The sequence below is a fragment of the Natrix helvetica genome, assembly GCF_964273705.1.
Source record: "Natrix helvetica genome assembly, chromosome: 7".
In the NCBI taxonomy this organism is placed as follows: Eukaryota; Metazoa; Chordata; class Lepidosauria; order Squamata; family Natricidae; genus Natrix; species Natrix helvetica.
In genome coordinates this window covers 32,165,882-32,180,920 of record NC_138558.1, presented here as the reverse complement: position 1 = coordinate 32,180,920, position 15,039 = coordinate 32,165,882, and the positions used below count along the sequence as shown (strand labels likewise).

Genomic DNA, 15,039 nt, shown 5'->3' with positions numbered 1-15,039 from the left:
TGGCACGTAGAGACTCATTGAAACATAGAATGAATGAATCACTTAGGGATTCATTTGAACATACAACTGGACCTTGAATTTTTATGTGCGACATTCTTTGCATGCAACCAATCATGGGTAAAGATTTGCCTGAAATGCTGGACAGCTATTGCTAATTAGTGGGGTACAGCCAGTATCTCTTTATAAAGCTATCTTCCATTAAGTTTTAATATTTTATTGGATCAAAGGAACTCAGCCTTTGCTCCAATACAGGTACCCCTTGACTTATGACCATTGAGCCCAAAATTTCTGTCGTTAGGTGAAACATTTGTTAAGTGAGTTTTGCCCCATTTAACAACCTTTCTTGACACAGATGTTAAGTGAATCACTGCAGCTGTTAAGTTAGTGACACGGTTTTCAAGGGAACCTGGCTTCCCCTCTGACTTTGCTTGTCAGAAGCTCACAAACAACAGGAATCACATGATCCAGGGACACTACAAACGTCATAAATATGAGTCAATTGCCAAGCGTCTAAATTTTGATCACATGACCATGGGGATGCCGCAACAGTTGTAACTGTGAAAAATGGTCATGAGTCACTTTTTTCACTGCCGTTGTAACTTCAAACATCACTAAATGAAATGTTGTTAAGTCGAGGGCTACCTATATTAACAGATCCAGCTGATAGCAGATGTGCTATCATAATATAAAATGTAATAGTTAATGACTTCCTCATTTTGAGCATGACTCCACCATTTCTACACTTTTGTGCAGTTTTCCTGGTAATATGAAAAAATAGTTTGTAGTGATGGTTTTTTTCCAGATTTTCTAATTCCCCAAGGTTTCTAGACAAAACCCTGAATTTTTTGGTGGCTGCCCATCTGAGTTCCATCCATATCCAGTTCTGCCTTCAACTTTTCCGTGGAGTAGTGAAGCCTGGCTCAGTTCTGCCCAGTGGTGGGTTCCGGCCGGGAGCAGCAGGCACCGTTCCGGGACGGTGCTTCGGAGGGCTCGCCCGCCCGTGTTCCTTACCTGTATTTGACCCAACTGGGCCATTTGTGCACGTGCATGCAGCGTACGGCGCCCGTGCGCTGCTCTGCCGAGCAGCTGGAGCATCGTGGGCGGTGGGTGCGCATGTGTGCACAGTGCGCATGCACGTGGTGGACGCCCAGCCCCGTCGCAGCGTACCGGTTGCGACGGGATCCGGAACCCACCACTAGTTCTGCCACGTGTTGTACTGCAAGAATAAAGAATTGTGTTACAGAACTGAGCTGATTCAGATAACAATCTTTTATTTTTTCCTTAAAATTGATATGTTATTAGTTCATTTCTACATTTTAAGAGTTCTGTACAATTATCAAAATGAAATAAGCAACATTTAATGTGAAACGTGAAAAAAAAAGTAAATTAGAAAAAGTTTGAATAAAATGGAACAGGTTGCTGGCTAGGATAGGATACAGTACAAACTGGTAACAGGACATCTGAAGTGCAGCTATCACTGCAGTATAGATAAATGAAAATGAAATAAAATTCTATTTTAAACAAACATATTACATACATACGTCTGTGTTTGCCTGTTGTATGTGCATGTATATATATTTATATACATCTATATATATAGCACAATATAATACAATATTTATTTATATGTTTCTATTTTACAGACTAGACCCAATGATATCAGCAGATTGTAAAAACATATTTACAAATATTTTTTTTTTAAAAAACCATTTCATGTACACCAGCACCATAGTTAAAAAGAGCCCTCCCCCAATATTAAACAGTATTTTTATTACTTGGTCCCAGTTTAAAGGATTTGGAGGAAAATTTACAAATATAATAAACTTTTTATGAGTGCATTATCAAACACAAAGTTAATTTCTCTATTATTCTAATAAAAAGGAACATTAGAATTTGGGTAGATGAAACTCAATGTTTTAATGTTGAAATTCTATAGCCCCTTACCTGGGTTTAGTTCAAAGACAATGGAACCTATTTCTGAATAAACATACATAGGATTGCCCCATAAATCTTCTCTTATCAATCTTCCCAGGAAAGAATAATGGTGTTTTTTTTTGAGGGAGATGATAAAATATTCACTTGACTTCTTTCCTAATTTTTGCATACTTAACTGGTCACATTTCTTAGCTTCATCTGACTGCTGTAGCACACTAACTCTTCATTTTTTTTCTCTTTTTCATCTGAATGTGGTTGAGTTGCATTAAATAAATTTAATACATGCGTGGATTAAAACTTCTTTGGATCTTTGCATGCACTCCTATGTATGTGCTCTGATCAATTTGGCACACTGTGCAGAGTGCATGATAAAATTTATTTTTATAAGGACACATTTTTTTTGGCCAAATGTCAAATCTACCAACGTGGAAATGCATTGGTCAATGTATATTTTAGTACTGACAAGAAGTTAGCTCTCATGAGAATCAGGAAAAAAAATCTGCCAATAATTTCAGTAGGAGATACGGCAGACTTTACATAGGAATTTTACACCCATGCCATTTAAATCTTATATCCGAACCCAAAGTGTTTGATGGGCTAAAAATACTTTTAAGTATAACACGTAACTAAAACCCTGCCCACTCCTTCATTTTTCAGGAAAAGCTGTTTCTAGAGGAGGAAAATTATGGATAAATGAGGTGTTCAGTGCTTCTCTATATGCTTTTAAAACATTTCTTCCAATATGCATGGTAATCTTATCCTGGAAAAGTGTAAGAGATACAATCAGAGAATGTCATGAACCAGAGAATGAATGGCTGCAGAAATAGTCCCCTCACTGCCTGCTGCTATTCTACCAAAAATGTTATCTCTAAAAACAATGAGCTTAGATGGAAAACTGTATGTAAGAAAAACATATAAATCAGACCCTGAGAATGCTCTGGATGTGGATGTATTTAACATGAACCCCATGTTCAACATACAGATAGGCGGTCACACATTCAGTTTCCAATGTGACAAATAATGCCAATCTAAACTCTTAAAAGGACCTAAAAGACTTGCAGTTAAATTCTAGTACTTCAAATTGCACAACTCTATGAAAAAATATTTGCAATGCCATATGCTTATATACAACTGCTACTAAAAATTACATCAATGAATTTTTATTTTTATTTTGAATTTGTTTTTCATTGATCAGCTTAGTCATTTTAAAGAGCTTAGGGCTTGCAGAAAGTAGGACGTGTAAAAAAGAGGACATGTGTTTGAAGAACAGACCATAAAACTCACTCTCAATCTGTCCAGGGTGCTTCGATAGGGGTGTTCAATGTACTGTATATGGCAGCCAAGACAGTTATTGGCCCCTCTCTGTGTGATCTTTAGAGCAGTTGTTCCTTGATTCTCCTGAAATCTTTGGAAGATCAAGCCAAAAGTTTGTATAGCCCAACTTCACTTGATCCTGTATGTTCAGAAAAAGAACACACCAGCGGTGGGATTCATTCACCTTCCCTATTGGTTCGTAAATGTGAGAACGCATGCGCTTGCTTCATTCACATGCAGCGTGTCTGCACATGTGCGCCGCCTTCTGTGCCTGTGCACTGCTCGCGCATTACGTCGGGGTGGGTGGGTGGAGCTTCCCACAGCCACTGTTACCGGTTCGCCTGAACCGGAGAGAACCGGCTGAATACCACCTCTGGAACACACTCAATATCAATGTTTTCATTTCCTTAGACCTATCTCCTTTTTTCCAATTGCTTTTGTATTGCATCACTATCTTTGGAGGCAGCCAGTGAGTAATACAATTATTATACAATCTTGCTTGTCCTACGCTGTGTTTTTCCTCATAGTTAAAAATAATGAGTCAGGAATCACTTGATTATGCAGGAAATGGACAATAGAGAAAAGATAAACCCTTTCACTAGAATCCATCATGCACCTTAAGAAGCATTGATAGGGCACTGACTGAACTTGTTCAGTCCTGGTATCATTGTCATCACCACATTCAAACAACCTTTATATAGTTCTCTATCAGATTACACACATTGCATGGAAAAGCTTGGTATTTATTGAATTCGGAGTTAAGGTCTTTGTGTTTGTCACTTGTACAGACGCCTAGCTTTGACTCTCCTGCTTTATCTCAGAAGCTGCCTGTTCTGTATCCCGAAAACTACAACAGCTCTTAGAGAACTGCATAGAAAGTGCATTGTTAGAGGACAGCCAGTGCTTTGGCACATGGAAACTGCCTGGCACTTTCTGTGACCCATAGGCAGAAAGCAGCACTTTTTGAGCTTCTCTCTCTCTCTCTTTCTCTCTCTCTCTCTCTCAATCTCTCTCTCTCTCTCAATCTCTCTTTCTCTCTCTCATTCTGTCCTGCAGCAGATACGCTATGGCATGGAGACTGCTGTGGGAAGTTGGCAAGGACTTTTAGTCGTTGCTTCAAATTCCATCTATGCCTTCACAGATCAGCTAGCTTTGCACAGCTTTAAAAACAAAACAAAGAAACAAGGATGGACATCATCCTGCTTTCCTTTTTTGACCCCATAAATATTGGAACCGAACGTCTCCATGTGCTATGGATTTCCAAACAGTTCATCAAGTTCTTGTATCCATTCATCTCCTGGACCACTTTTAATGATGGAGTCTACAAGATCGGTGTTTTCAGTTATATTTGGAAAGGAGCCTCCAGTTCCTTCATTGCTATAGCTATAAGATATGTCTTGAGTGGGATTCCTCTCGTAGATCTGACCTTGGCTGCTCTGATTGAAGCTACTTCCTGGTATTTGTTGTGCAGGAGACTGATTAAAACCAGTTAGAGAAGAAACTGCCTGACTTATTGTGGCCATAACCATTGATCTGGATTGGTTATTGGTTCCTTGTTGTCCAGGGAGTTGTTGCAACATCTGTCTCCCTACACCTGAGTTCAGTGTCCGAACTGCTCCATTTGTGTCCATAATAGATTGACCAATACTTTGAGGAAAATGTTGCTTAGGCAGCCTTTGCTGACTTGATTGCATTGAGTAAGCAGATCCATTATTGAAAGATCCAATTTCATTGCTAGTCCTTCCAGGAATCCCTTGCAGTCCTCTTGCCTGCCAGTTTGCTGTTCCTTGTGCGATTGACCCCATCATATTTTGAAGTCTGGGGACTTGTGTTCTGGTCATAACTTGTCCCACAGGTCCTTTCATTTGCTGATGTTGTTGAGCTACAGTAGAGTTTACTAAAACATTTGGACCAAAGCTGCTGACTATGCCAACCCCTTGTGTTGAGCTGGGCTGCCTTGGCCCCTGACTTGGATTGTGTGTTATATTTATACTATTTTGGTTTGGGTGCTGCAACATTTGGCTCATTCCGGAGTTCATGCTGTACATTCCTGGCTGGCCAGTCACTGAGCTGCTGTAAGGAGTCATTCCCATCTCAGGCTGGCTACCTGTTGCAGAGATTGCTGCAGTGTTCTGAGAGGCCCCCAAAGACATCATGCTAGCATTCTGAGGTATCATTCGGGAAGTCCTCATGCTCTGAAGGACAGTCTGATTTCTTACTGCACCTATATCTTGTGGAGAACCTAAAGAAGCAGAAGGAAAAAAGTTAGAGTGAACTTCAGTCTAAGACATTTTTATATTAATATTCAAACTTTTAAATATATGAATACCTCCTAAGCTGTGTTGTAAGCTCTGAGTTGCAAAATTCTGACTGACCAGAACATCATGTTAGAAGAGTATTTCACTTAGCTTACAAACAAGGTTACATGTCTCTAGAAAATGCTACCAAGAAACTTTTAAGCCATGTTAGAAGGTAGTAATATGACTTTTACCTAGCAGATAATTTCTTTATCTAGTACAAACACAACCAAGTTACAGAGGTGGATTTTTTCCCATATATATATATATATATATATAAAATCTTATTTTCTTATTTTCTTTTGACCCCCGAAATAAGCACTTGGCCTTATTTTCAGTCTTCTTATTTTTGAGAAGCAGGAGGTGGCGAACGTGGTCACCTCATGGCTGCTGCTGTGTTGCAATATTTTCGGGGAGGGCTTATTTTCAGGGAGGAAAGCTTATTTTAGTGCATGTGCTCAAAAACTTGATTGGGCTTATTATCCGAAGAGGTCTCATTTTCGGGGAAACAGGATAGATAGATGGATGGATGGATGGATGGATGGATGGATGGATGGATAGATAGATAGATAGATAGATAGATAGATAGATAGATAGATAGATAGATAGATAGATAGATTGATAGAGTTGCTACAGACGGAGAACAAAATAATATGTGGTGATTTTACAGTAACTAAACATTTAGGGCTGTGGGATAGAAGGCAAAAAAGGCTTTAGTGCACAGATACAGTATGTACCCATAGCAGGTTATTCTATACTTGTACCCCGGCATACTCAGAAGCACTATTTGACCTTCGCATCTGAAGTGCTACGCAGCTGTTGCTCTATATCATCATGTTACAATCTTGTTTAAAGTTTTGAGGATAAATGTTTTCTCTGTTTTCAAAGGAGCAGAGGTTGAGCGCCTGGTTCAGATATTACATTATTTAGCAGCCTGACAAATGCTGGAAGGTCATGATTACACGAGACTATCATTATGCAAGCATTCATTAGAGATCTATTTAAAAATGAAGAATTGAACAAGTAAACAATGATCTTGACCATTAACTACCCAAGAAACTCTTTTAACTATTCCCATTATCTTTTAAAATGAAAACCATGCCAATTGCTGAGAGGTTAATCAATTTGTTATTGCTTAGGAGTCATATGTGAATGGATCTTCTACAGGGTTGTTTCTAGTTATGTCTGCAGAAAAGAGAATAAATACTCCCCCCCCCCCTATATTTTACACAGAGGTGGTGTATTGAAAAATCAATACCGTAAGCACATTTTACTCCACCTTGAAACCAATGTTGAGGGATCAGAAAAACCTTTCCTTATTAAATTCTAGCCTCTTCCCGATGAAAAGGGATGCAGAGGAGGCAGAGCTGTCTGGGAGGCACGACTGCTTTCTAGAAAACAAATATGCCCTTACGTTTATACTCTCTTATTTAAAAATAGTTATACGAATTTTGACTGTGCCAAGAGTTAAGTCTGTTTCTGAATACAATATAATATAAGAAAGTGGAATTTCCTTGCTATATTTTCGTTACAGTAAAAAGGCTATGCAGCACATTGTGCATAACATGTATTTCTTAGTTTAGGGGTCTCCAACCTTGGCAACTTTAATCCTGGCAGACTTCAACTCACAGAATTCCCGAGCTAGCAAAGCAAAGCTGGTTGGGGAATTCTGGGAGTTGAAGTCCGTCAGGCTTAAAGTTGCCAAGATTGGAGATCTCTGTCTTAATTAATACCCTGTCTTTTGTTTAAAAAGACAGCCTATATATAGGAGTCCTTCTTTTCTCTTTCCTTCACAACAACTCTGGGGAGAGAGAGAGAGAGAGAGAGACTGGGCAAGGTCTGATTTAAAAAGAAACCAACCACATCTATGTCAATGTGGTATTCAGCTGGTTTGCACCGGTTCTCCTGAACCAATGGCAGAAATTTTGCCTGGTTCGGCAAACTGGTAGCGATGGCTGGCAGCTATGCCCTGAACCAGTCCACCTGTCGCTGGTTGCTCACCCTGCCCATCTGGTTGCCTCTCGCTTGCGCCGCCTCTTTGCATACCGACTCTCAAAGAAGCCGGTGGCTGGCTGCAGGCCACTGAAAAATCCTCCGGTTGGTGAAAAAGCAGACTTGCAAAGCAATGGGATGTACATGTGCGGAGAAGATGGCGGCGACGGCAGCTGCTTTTTTGTCAACCAGAGGACTTTTCAGCGGCCTGCGGCCAGCTACCGACTCTTTGAGAGCTGGTATGCAGAGGCGGTGGCTGGGAGGCTTCTTTGCCAGCCAGCCGCTTCCCAGTAGTGGCGGATGGCTGGGGGCTGCCGAAAACTCCAGTCAGCTTGCCTTCTAGACTGGACCAGCTGCCGTGGAAGGTAAGCAACCAAAGAGGTGGTGGTGTGGGAGGAAGCGGGGAAACGGGGGTGACTAGTGAAGGGAGGGCGGGGATAGCTAGGGAAAAATCCTTTAAAAATTCCTACCTTTTCCTGTGGGCCTGGCTCAGTTGGGGGCATGTGACTGAGTGGCCGTGGGATGAGTGATGTCAAGTTGGCCTAACCCTAACCCTAACCCTAACCCTTACATAAAACAGGACTAGAAGACTACAACAAATTATGTATTCTGGAGTATGCCATTAGATTAAACGTTTCTTTTGTAATTAACAGAAGGTTACAACATTTTTATCTTGTAAATAAACTAGAGGTTGTAAAAACATTGCATGCAATAAAAACACTTGCTTTGAGCTATAGGGGGACAGTGACTAAGGAAAAAATAGTATTATATTATATGTACATAAAATCAACTGTTTTAATAGCATTTTTAAACTCCTAAATGTTGTTTTCATACAGGTTTCCTTCCAAAGAAGGAAGCTGGATAAGAGCAAAAGCTTTGCATATAGGACTTGTAGTTTCCACAATTGTTATATTTCCAAAATGACATCATCAGGTGGCTATTGCCATTTTGTACTCGAGTCTGGGCATCTAATGCAAGTAAGTAAACAGCAGCATTTGTGTAAAGATATTAGGCATTGTCAGCATTTCCCCCATTTTTCTGACTGCACTGACATTCCCCTGACAGAGTTTTGCTAATTAGGGTTATGTAGGGTGAGGCTAGAGTTTGTACAACTGACTTACAAAGCTCTTAAACATTAGTTGTCTTTCAGGGTATTTATGGCTTCAGAACCAGCTATCTATACTCTGATTGAAGCATATTTACTATATTTAAATATTTTGAAAGGGGTGGGGGGAGAAGAACTTTTCTGCTATTAAATTTCCCTTGTAAATCTTTTTTAATCAGGCTTTATCCAACATCCAAAGTATCCATTTTCCCCGTTGTCCGGGATACCCTTCAACCAGAAATACTGTATATTCTCCCATATATTCCTAGTATTTCCTAAACAATTGAAATCATTATTCCAAGGAACCTTTAGCCTCAGCTGATCTGATCTGATCTGTAGACATCTATCTTAGCTTTTTAGCCATCTTGTTACTTTAATTATTTTTATTCAGTTTTGTACTATACTTTCTATTTGACATCACATTTTATTCCTTATCTTGATGCACATTGTCCAATCTTTGAATTTGGGGGAGTTTATAATACTGTAGTGTAAACAAACAAATACATCACCATAAACCCAGAAACTCTCTCAACTGCATCTCTACTTTCTGCTTGGAATGGGAAGGGATAGATTTACATTTGAAATCTGCCATGACTTGGAAAATGTCTGGACTAGTCCTTACAGTTTTTTTGGCAAGATTTTTCCAAAGTAGTTTGCCATTGCCTTCTTCCTGGTGCAGACAGAGTGTGACTGGCCCAAGGTAATCCAGTTGGATTCATTGCTTAAGGCAAGACTAGAACCCAGGCCTTCAATTTCTAGCACAATGCCTTAACCACTACACCAACTGACTGTCTCCACTCTCATTAATGGCTTGCAGATTGAGGTAAGACAGACTACATGTTATGAATATGCTTGCTTGTTTCTGTCTCTTCCTGCCATCTGGCACTACAAGATGGTTAAATTTCTAATGCAATATGCAGAATATCTAAGAGGATCACTCCACTAATCAGAATTGTTTGCATTTTTTCAGCAAATAATTTTTGCAACCAATCTTGTAATTCAGATTTTTTTAAAGTATTTTTGTGCCTGTTGACAGTGACAGGAAAAGAAGCAAAGAAGCAGCATCTATGGTGACCTGGATTCAAAGGGCAATGGGGGATCAGAGCACACCCAGATATGCTTGTTATACTTGTCAGCAACTCCTTAAGTCAAAGATATCTTTTTCCTGGATAAAGATAGCCATGTGAGCCTAGAAAGGAGTAAAGAAATCACAAATAGATGTGGTGTGAGCCCACTCCTGTGTGCGTATCACCTTTTTCTCCATTATATCCAGATTGCTGCAAAGTCTTAGTAACTACTGCCTACTTGTGTTAGATAAGATTGTTCCTCCTGAAGATGCCTTTCTAAAATAACAAAGTAGTGGCTTTTTTTACATAGATAATCGTTATAGAGAGAAATAAGCATGTAAACATCAAAGAGGGATAAGCAGCTTCTGAACCCAAAAAGTATTTAGCTCTCACCTGGAAACTGAGTGACTGGTTGGACTGGATAAGGATTTCGCTGCTGTTGCTGAAAGTGCTGCCGAGGCAAATGTGACTGCTGCTGTAAATGCTAGAAAAGCAAAAGAAAAGGGGTTAAGAAGGGAAAGTTGCCCATTGGGTTGCTACGACAGCCAATAGAAAGGACTCTCCAAAGATAAGTGCTTATGTGGAGTGAGTGAGCAGTAGATGGCCTTGCATAGATCAAAGGGTCTAATTCTATTCCAATATTCTATTTTGCATGCTGGCTGCAAACCGGCCACCCATGGGGGTATCTCTGCTATCATTATTAAGCAGCTCCTGGCAGCTTATAACAAGCTGTTATCTTGCTTGTCTGTATCCTTTTTATGTTATGCTGTAGTAGGAGAAGAGCAGGCACAGTTGGGGGGCAGAGTTAAACATGTCATCAGCTTAGAATCCTTACGTTGCTACAAATGATCCAAATCCACACCTCCTTTAAACCCCTTTCTAGCGCCAATTTAGTGCTGACCGTTAGTTGACTAGATTCTTGTGCACAGTCTTGATTAAATTTTATGTGCTGCAATTTCATATTTGGTCCTGACCTTTTGTGCCTGACACATTCTTTTCAATCTGTTTATTTTAACTAATAATTCAGCTTAAAATTCCTTTGTTTACTGGTGTGTTTATTGTCTCCGGATCGAAAAAAAATCAATTGCCAGGACAAGGGATCACTGCCCTGACTTTTGGCAAAACAACTCATAACTACATTTAGAGGTGCACTTTATAAGCTGCATGAAAAGTACTTTGACAGATTTCAAAACGAATCTATATTCAATTGCTGTACTGAATATTTGCTTATTAATGATCATAAATTTTCTTTTAGAGCAAGTGGTTCCAGTTGGTGTACACCAGGGGTGTCCAAACTTGGGAACTTTAAGACTTGTGGACTTCAACTCCCAGAATTCTCCAGCCAGCATGGCTGGCTGGGGAATTCTGGGAGTTGAAGTCCACAAGTCTTAAAGTTCCCAAGTTTGGACACCCCTGGTGTACAATATATTTATTATTTATTTATTTATTACTTGAACTTATTAGTCGCCCCCTCTCCCCACAGGGACTCGGGGCAACGTACAAAAGTATTATATAGCGTACAGAGGAGGTAAGAATAAATAAATAAGTTACAATACCTAAAAAAGTTAAAACCCCAGTGAAATTAACCCTTAAAAACTAAAATTACCAATTAAAAATGCCCTGGGCTGGAGAGGTTGTAGAATTATGCCAGGTCAGCTAGTCGAAACAGGTAGGTTTTCAGCTTCATACGGAAGGAGCGAAGGTCGGTTGTAGTCCTGATGTCTGGGGGGAGGTCATTCCAAAGGGTGGGGCCCACTACAGAGAAGGCCCTACTTCTGGGCGCTGCCCTCTGGCACTCTCTGGAGGACGGCACCCGGAGTAGTCCCTCTCTGTGTGAGTGGACGGGTCGCAGGGATGTATGGGGCAGGACGCGATCCCGCAGGTAACTAGGCCCTGTGCCATGGAGCGCTTTGAAGGTGGTAACCAGCACCTTGAAGCGCACCCGGTAGGCCACAGGAAGCCAGTGCAGCTCGCGCAGGATAGGTGTTATATGGGAGAACCTCGATCTCCCCATAATTACCTGCGCGGCTGCATTCTGGACCAACTGCAGTCTCCGGGTGCACCTCAAGGGGAGCCCCATGTAGAGAGCATTACAGTAGTCCAGGCGAGACGTCACCAGCGCGTGAGTGACTGTACGCAAGGCCTCCCGGTCCAAAAGGGGCCGCAATTGGCGCACCAGGCGAACCTGGTGGAACGCCCCCCTCGCCACGGCTGCCACATGATCTTCCATAGACAGCCGGGCATCAAGGAGGACGCCCAAATTGCGTGCCCCTTCCACCGGGGCTAATTGATCATCTCCGATGGTCAGCGATGGCATATGCTGGTTGAACCGGGAAGCCGGAAGCCACAGCCACTCTGTCTTGGAGGGGTTGAGCCTGAGCCTGTTGTCATCCATCCAGACCCGTACGACTTCCAGACACCGGGACATCACTTCATCAGCCTCGTTGGGGTGGTTTGGGGTGGAAATGTACAGCTGAGTGTCATCAGCGTACAGATGGTATCCCACCCCAAAACCACGGATGATCTCGCCCAGCGGCTTCATATATATGTTGAACAGGAGAGGCGAGAGGATCGACCCCTGTGGGACCCCACAGATAAGGGGCCTCGCGGTCGACCTCTCCTCTCCTGCCAACACACATTGCGTCCGGCCAGAGAGGTAGGAGCGGAACCATCGTAATACGGTGCCCCCGACCCCTAACCCCTCCAGACGGCGCAATAGGATACCATGGTCGATGGTATCGAAGGCCGCCGAGAGGTCTAATAGGACAAGGATGGAGGAACAACCCCCATCCTTTGCCCTCCAGAGATCATCCACCAACGCGACCAAGGCTGTCTCCGTGCTGTGACCGGGTCGGAAGCTGGACTGGCGCGGGTCTAGATAATCAGCTTCTTCCAGGTGGCGTGGAAACTGCTGAGCCACCACACTCTCAACAACCTTCGCTAAGAAAGGAAGGTTGGAGACAGGACGGTAATTTGCTAGCTCCGTTGGGTCCAGAGAAGCAATGTCTTGCAATGCCCCCAACCTCCAGGGAATTTGAATATATTAATGCAATTGAATGCAGATACATTAAACAAACTGGCACCGAAAGTGTTTTTTTCTCATATGAAAATATTGATTTAAAGTTTTCCATCCTTCTTCTTTGGACTCTTATTACTTTAAACCAGAGGTGGCAAACTATGGCTGCATTATGACTTGTGGACAGGGGTGAGATTCAGCCGGTACAGACCAGTTCGGGTGAACCGGTAGCCCCGCCCACTCACCCCTGTGCTAGTCTGTCCTATATTTCCTTTGCTTGAAACCCAGTTGATAGGCACGGTAGAGCGGACTGCCGCACCTCAGTTGTTTTACTCACTGGGCCTGTGGCAGAAGTTTTAGAGCTGTTTTCAAATGCACTGTGCCCAGACATTTCCACCCACTTTTATTGGGGGTGGGGAACATGTCTTATACGCTGAAAAATACAGGACATTATAGTCACAACTATTGTAAACAAGGCACTGCCATTTTAAGAATGTTATGTTTCTGATCTGATTTCTCAAAAGCGCTTCAAAGACGTATGAATCTGTATTTAGATCTGAATATAAAAAGAAGCAATTGCAAACAGCAGCCATGTGATCATAGGAAAACATGGAACTACAGGCAATCCTTAACTTACGACAATTGAACCCAACATTTGTGTTGCTAAGTGAAACATTTGTTAAGTGAAGTTTGCCCCATTTTACGAACTTTCTTGCTACAGCTGTTAAGCGAATCACTGCAGTTTTTAAATTAGTAACACGGTTGTTGAGTGGATCTGTCTTCCTCCTTGACTTTGCTTGTCAAAGATGATCACGTGACCCCAGGATACTGTAACCGTCATAAATATGAGCCAGTTGCCAAGTGTCTGAATTTTGATCACATGACTATGGGGATGCTGCAACGGTCTGTGAAAAACTGTCATATGTCACCTTTTCAGTGCTGTTGTAACTTTGAATGGTCACTAAACTAACTGCGAGGCATACCTGTACTTTAATTCTGCCTGTGTCAAAGGAACTTTTGAGATAGAACCCCAATGTTGTCAGTGTTGGGAAGGAATAGAATTAGAATAGAATAGAAAGAGCAGAGCTGGAAGGGACCTTGGAGGTTTTCTAGTCCAGCCCCCTACTCAAGCAGGAGAACCTATACCAGGGGTGTCCAAACTTGGGAACTTTAAGACTTGTGGACTTCAACTCCCAGAATTCCCCAGCCAGCATGGCTGGCTGGGGAATTCTGGGAGTTGAAGTCCACAAGTCTTAAAGTTCCCAAGTTTGGATACCCCTGACCTATACCCCTCAAACAAATGACTGTCCAATCTCTTCTTGAAAACCTCCAGTGATGGAGTGCCCAGGAAGTTTCTCCTTAATTCCAGGCTGTTTCTCTCCTTGATTAGTATCCAACCATTATTTCTTGTCCTGTCCTCTGGTGCTTTGGAGAATAATTTGACCCCCTCTTCCTTGCGGCAGCCCCTCAAATACTGGAATAGTGCTACACCCCCTCATTCTTTTCTTTCAAATAATATTTAAGATATGTAGCAAAATGATATACAGTACCTGTTCGGCCAAGAGGTGCTGCTGCTGCTGCCGTTGCTCCCTTAGAAGAAACTGTTGCTTCTGCTGCTCCATCATATGGAGTTGGGCCCTTTGCTCAATCAGCATCTGCTTCATAATGGCTGCTTGAGGTTGGTTGCTCAAGAAATTGGCATTGCCAGGATTTGTGCCCACATTACTGGGTCCTGAAGGTACAGCGGGCTGCATGGGACCTGTGGATCGAGACAATGCCACAGTGTGCTGGTCCTAACAATGAAATATATAAAAGTATAAGTTAGATAATATGCAGGTATACTATACATTTTTTTAAAAAACCAATATATTAAACATTCTCCTTTGCAAAAATTAGAATAAAAAGGAAGGGAACAGAAAACGGAAGGAGCAATGCCAGAAGTCAGTCACCAATTTAGTGCTCTCCCTCTAACTTGGAATAACTATTTACCTAAATCCCAGTCAGTATCCCATTGCATTAAGTTCCATGTTTGATATCAAAAAAGACCCGAGAGAGTCCTCCAGGATTTATAAAATCTGGACATCATTATAGAAAATGTTTTCTGCCACAAATCTCTGATGATATAAACTCATGAAATAGGGTCTTTCCAAAAGATTTGAATAGATAAGAGACAGGCAGTATAAGGTTTAGTGCAATGTTTTTTTTTTTTGAATTAAACCTGGAAGTGTTAGGAACTGGTAAAATCTCTGTAATTAAAAAAGTTGCACGCTATGGAAAAACAACTTTGGCAAAACCGGTTGTTGCAATGTTTTG

At 41.7% G+C, this 15,039-nt stretch overlaps 1 protein-coding gene across 1 annotated transcript in view; it reads right to left on the bottom strand.

Annotated features, from left to right (window-relative positions):
• Positions 1-1,254: 1,254 nt before the first annotated feature.
• The window catches only part of MAML3 (mastermind like transcriptional coactivator 3), a 304,741-nt gene continuing 290,956 nt past the window's right edge, over positions 1,255-15,039 (bottom strand). Inside the window, exons 4-6 of the mRNA XM_081959245.1 lie at positions 14,277-14,519; positions 10,104-10,194; positions 1,255-5,491 (exon numbers count right to left, since the gene is read on the bottom strand). Of these exons, the coding sequence (XP_081815371.1) occupies positions 4,500-5,491; positions 10,104-10,194; positions 14,277-14,519 (1,326 nt within the window). The 3' untranslated portion in view covers positions 1,255-4,499. The remainder of the gene's footprint in view (positions 5,492-10,103; positions 10,195-14,276; positions 14,520-15,039) is intronic.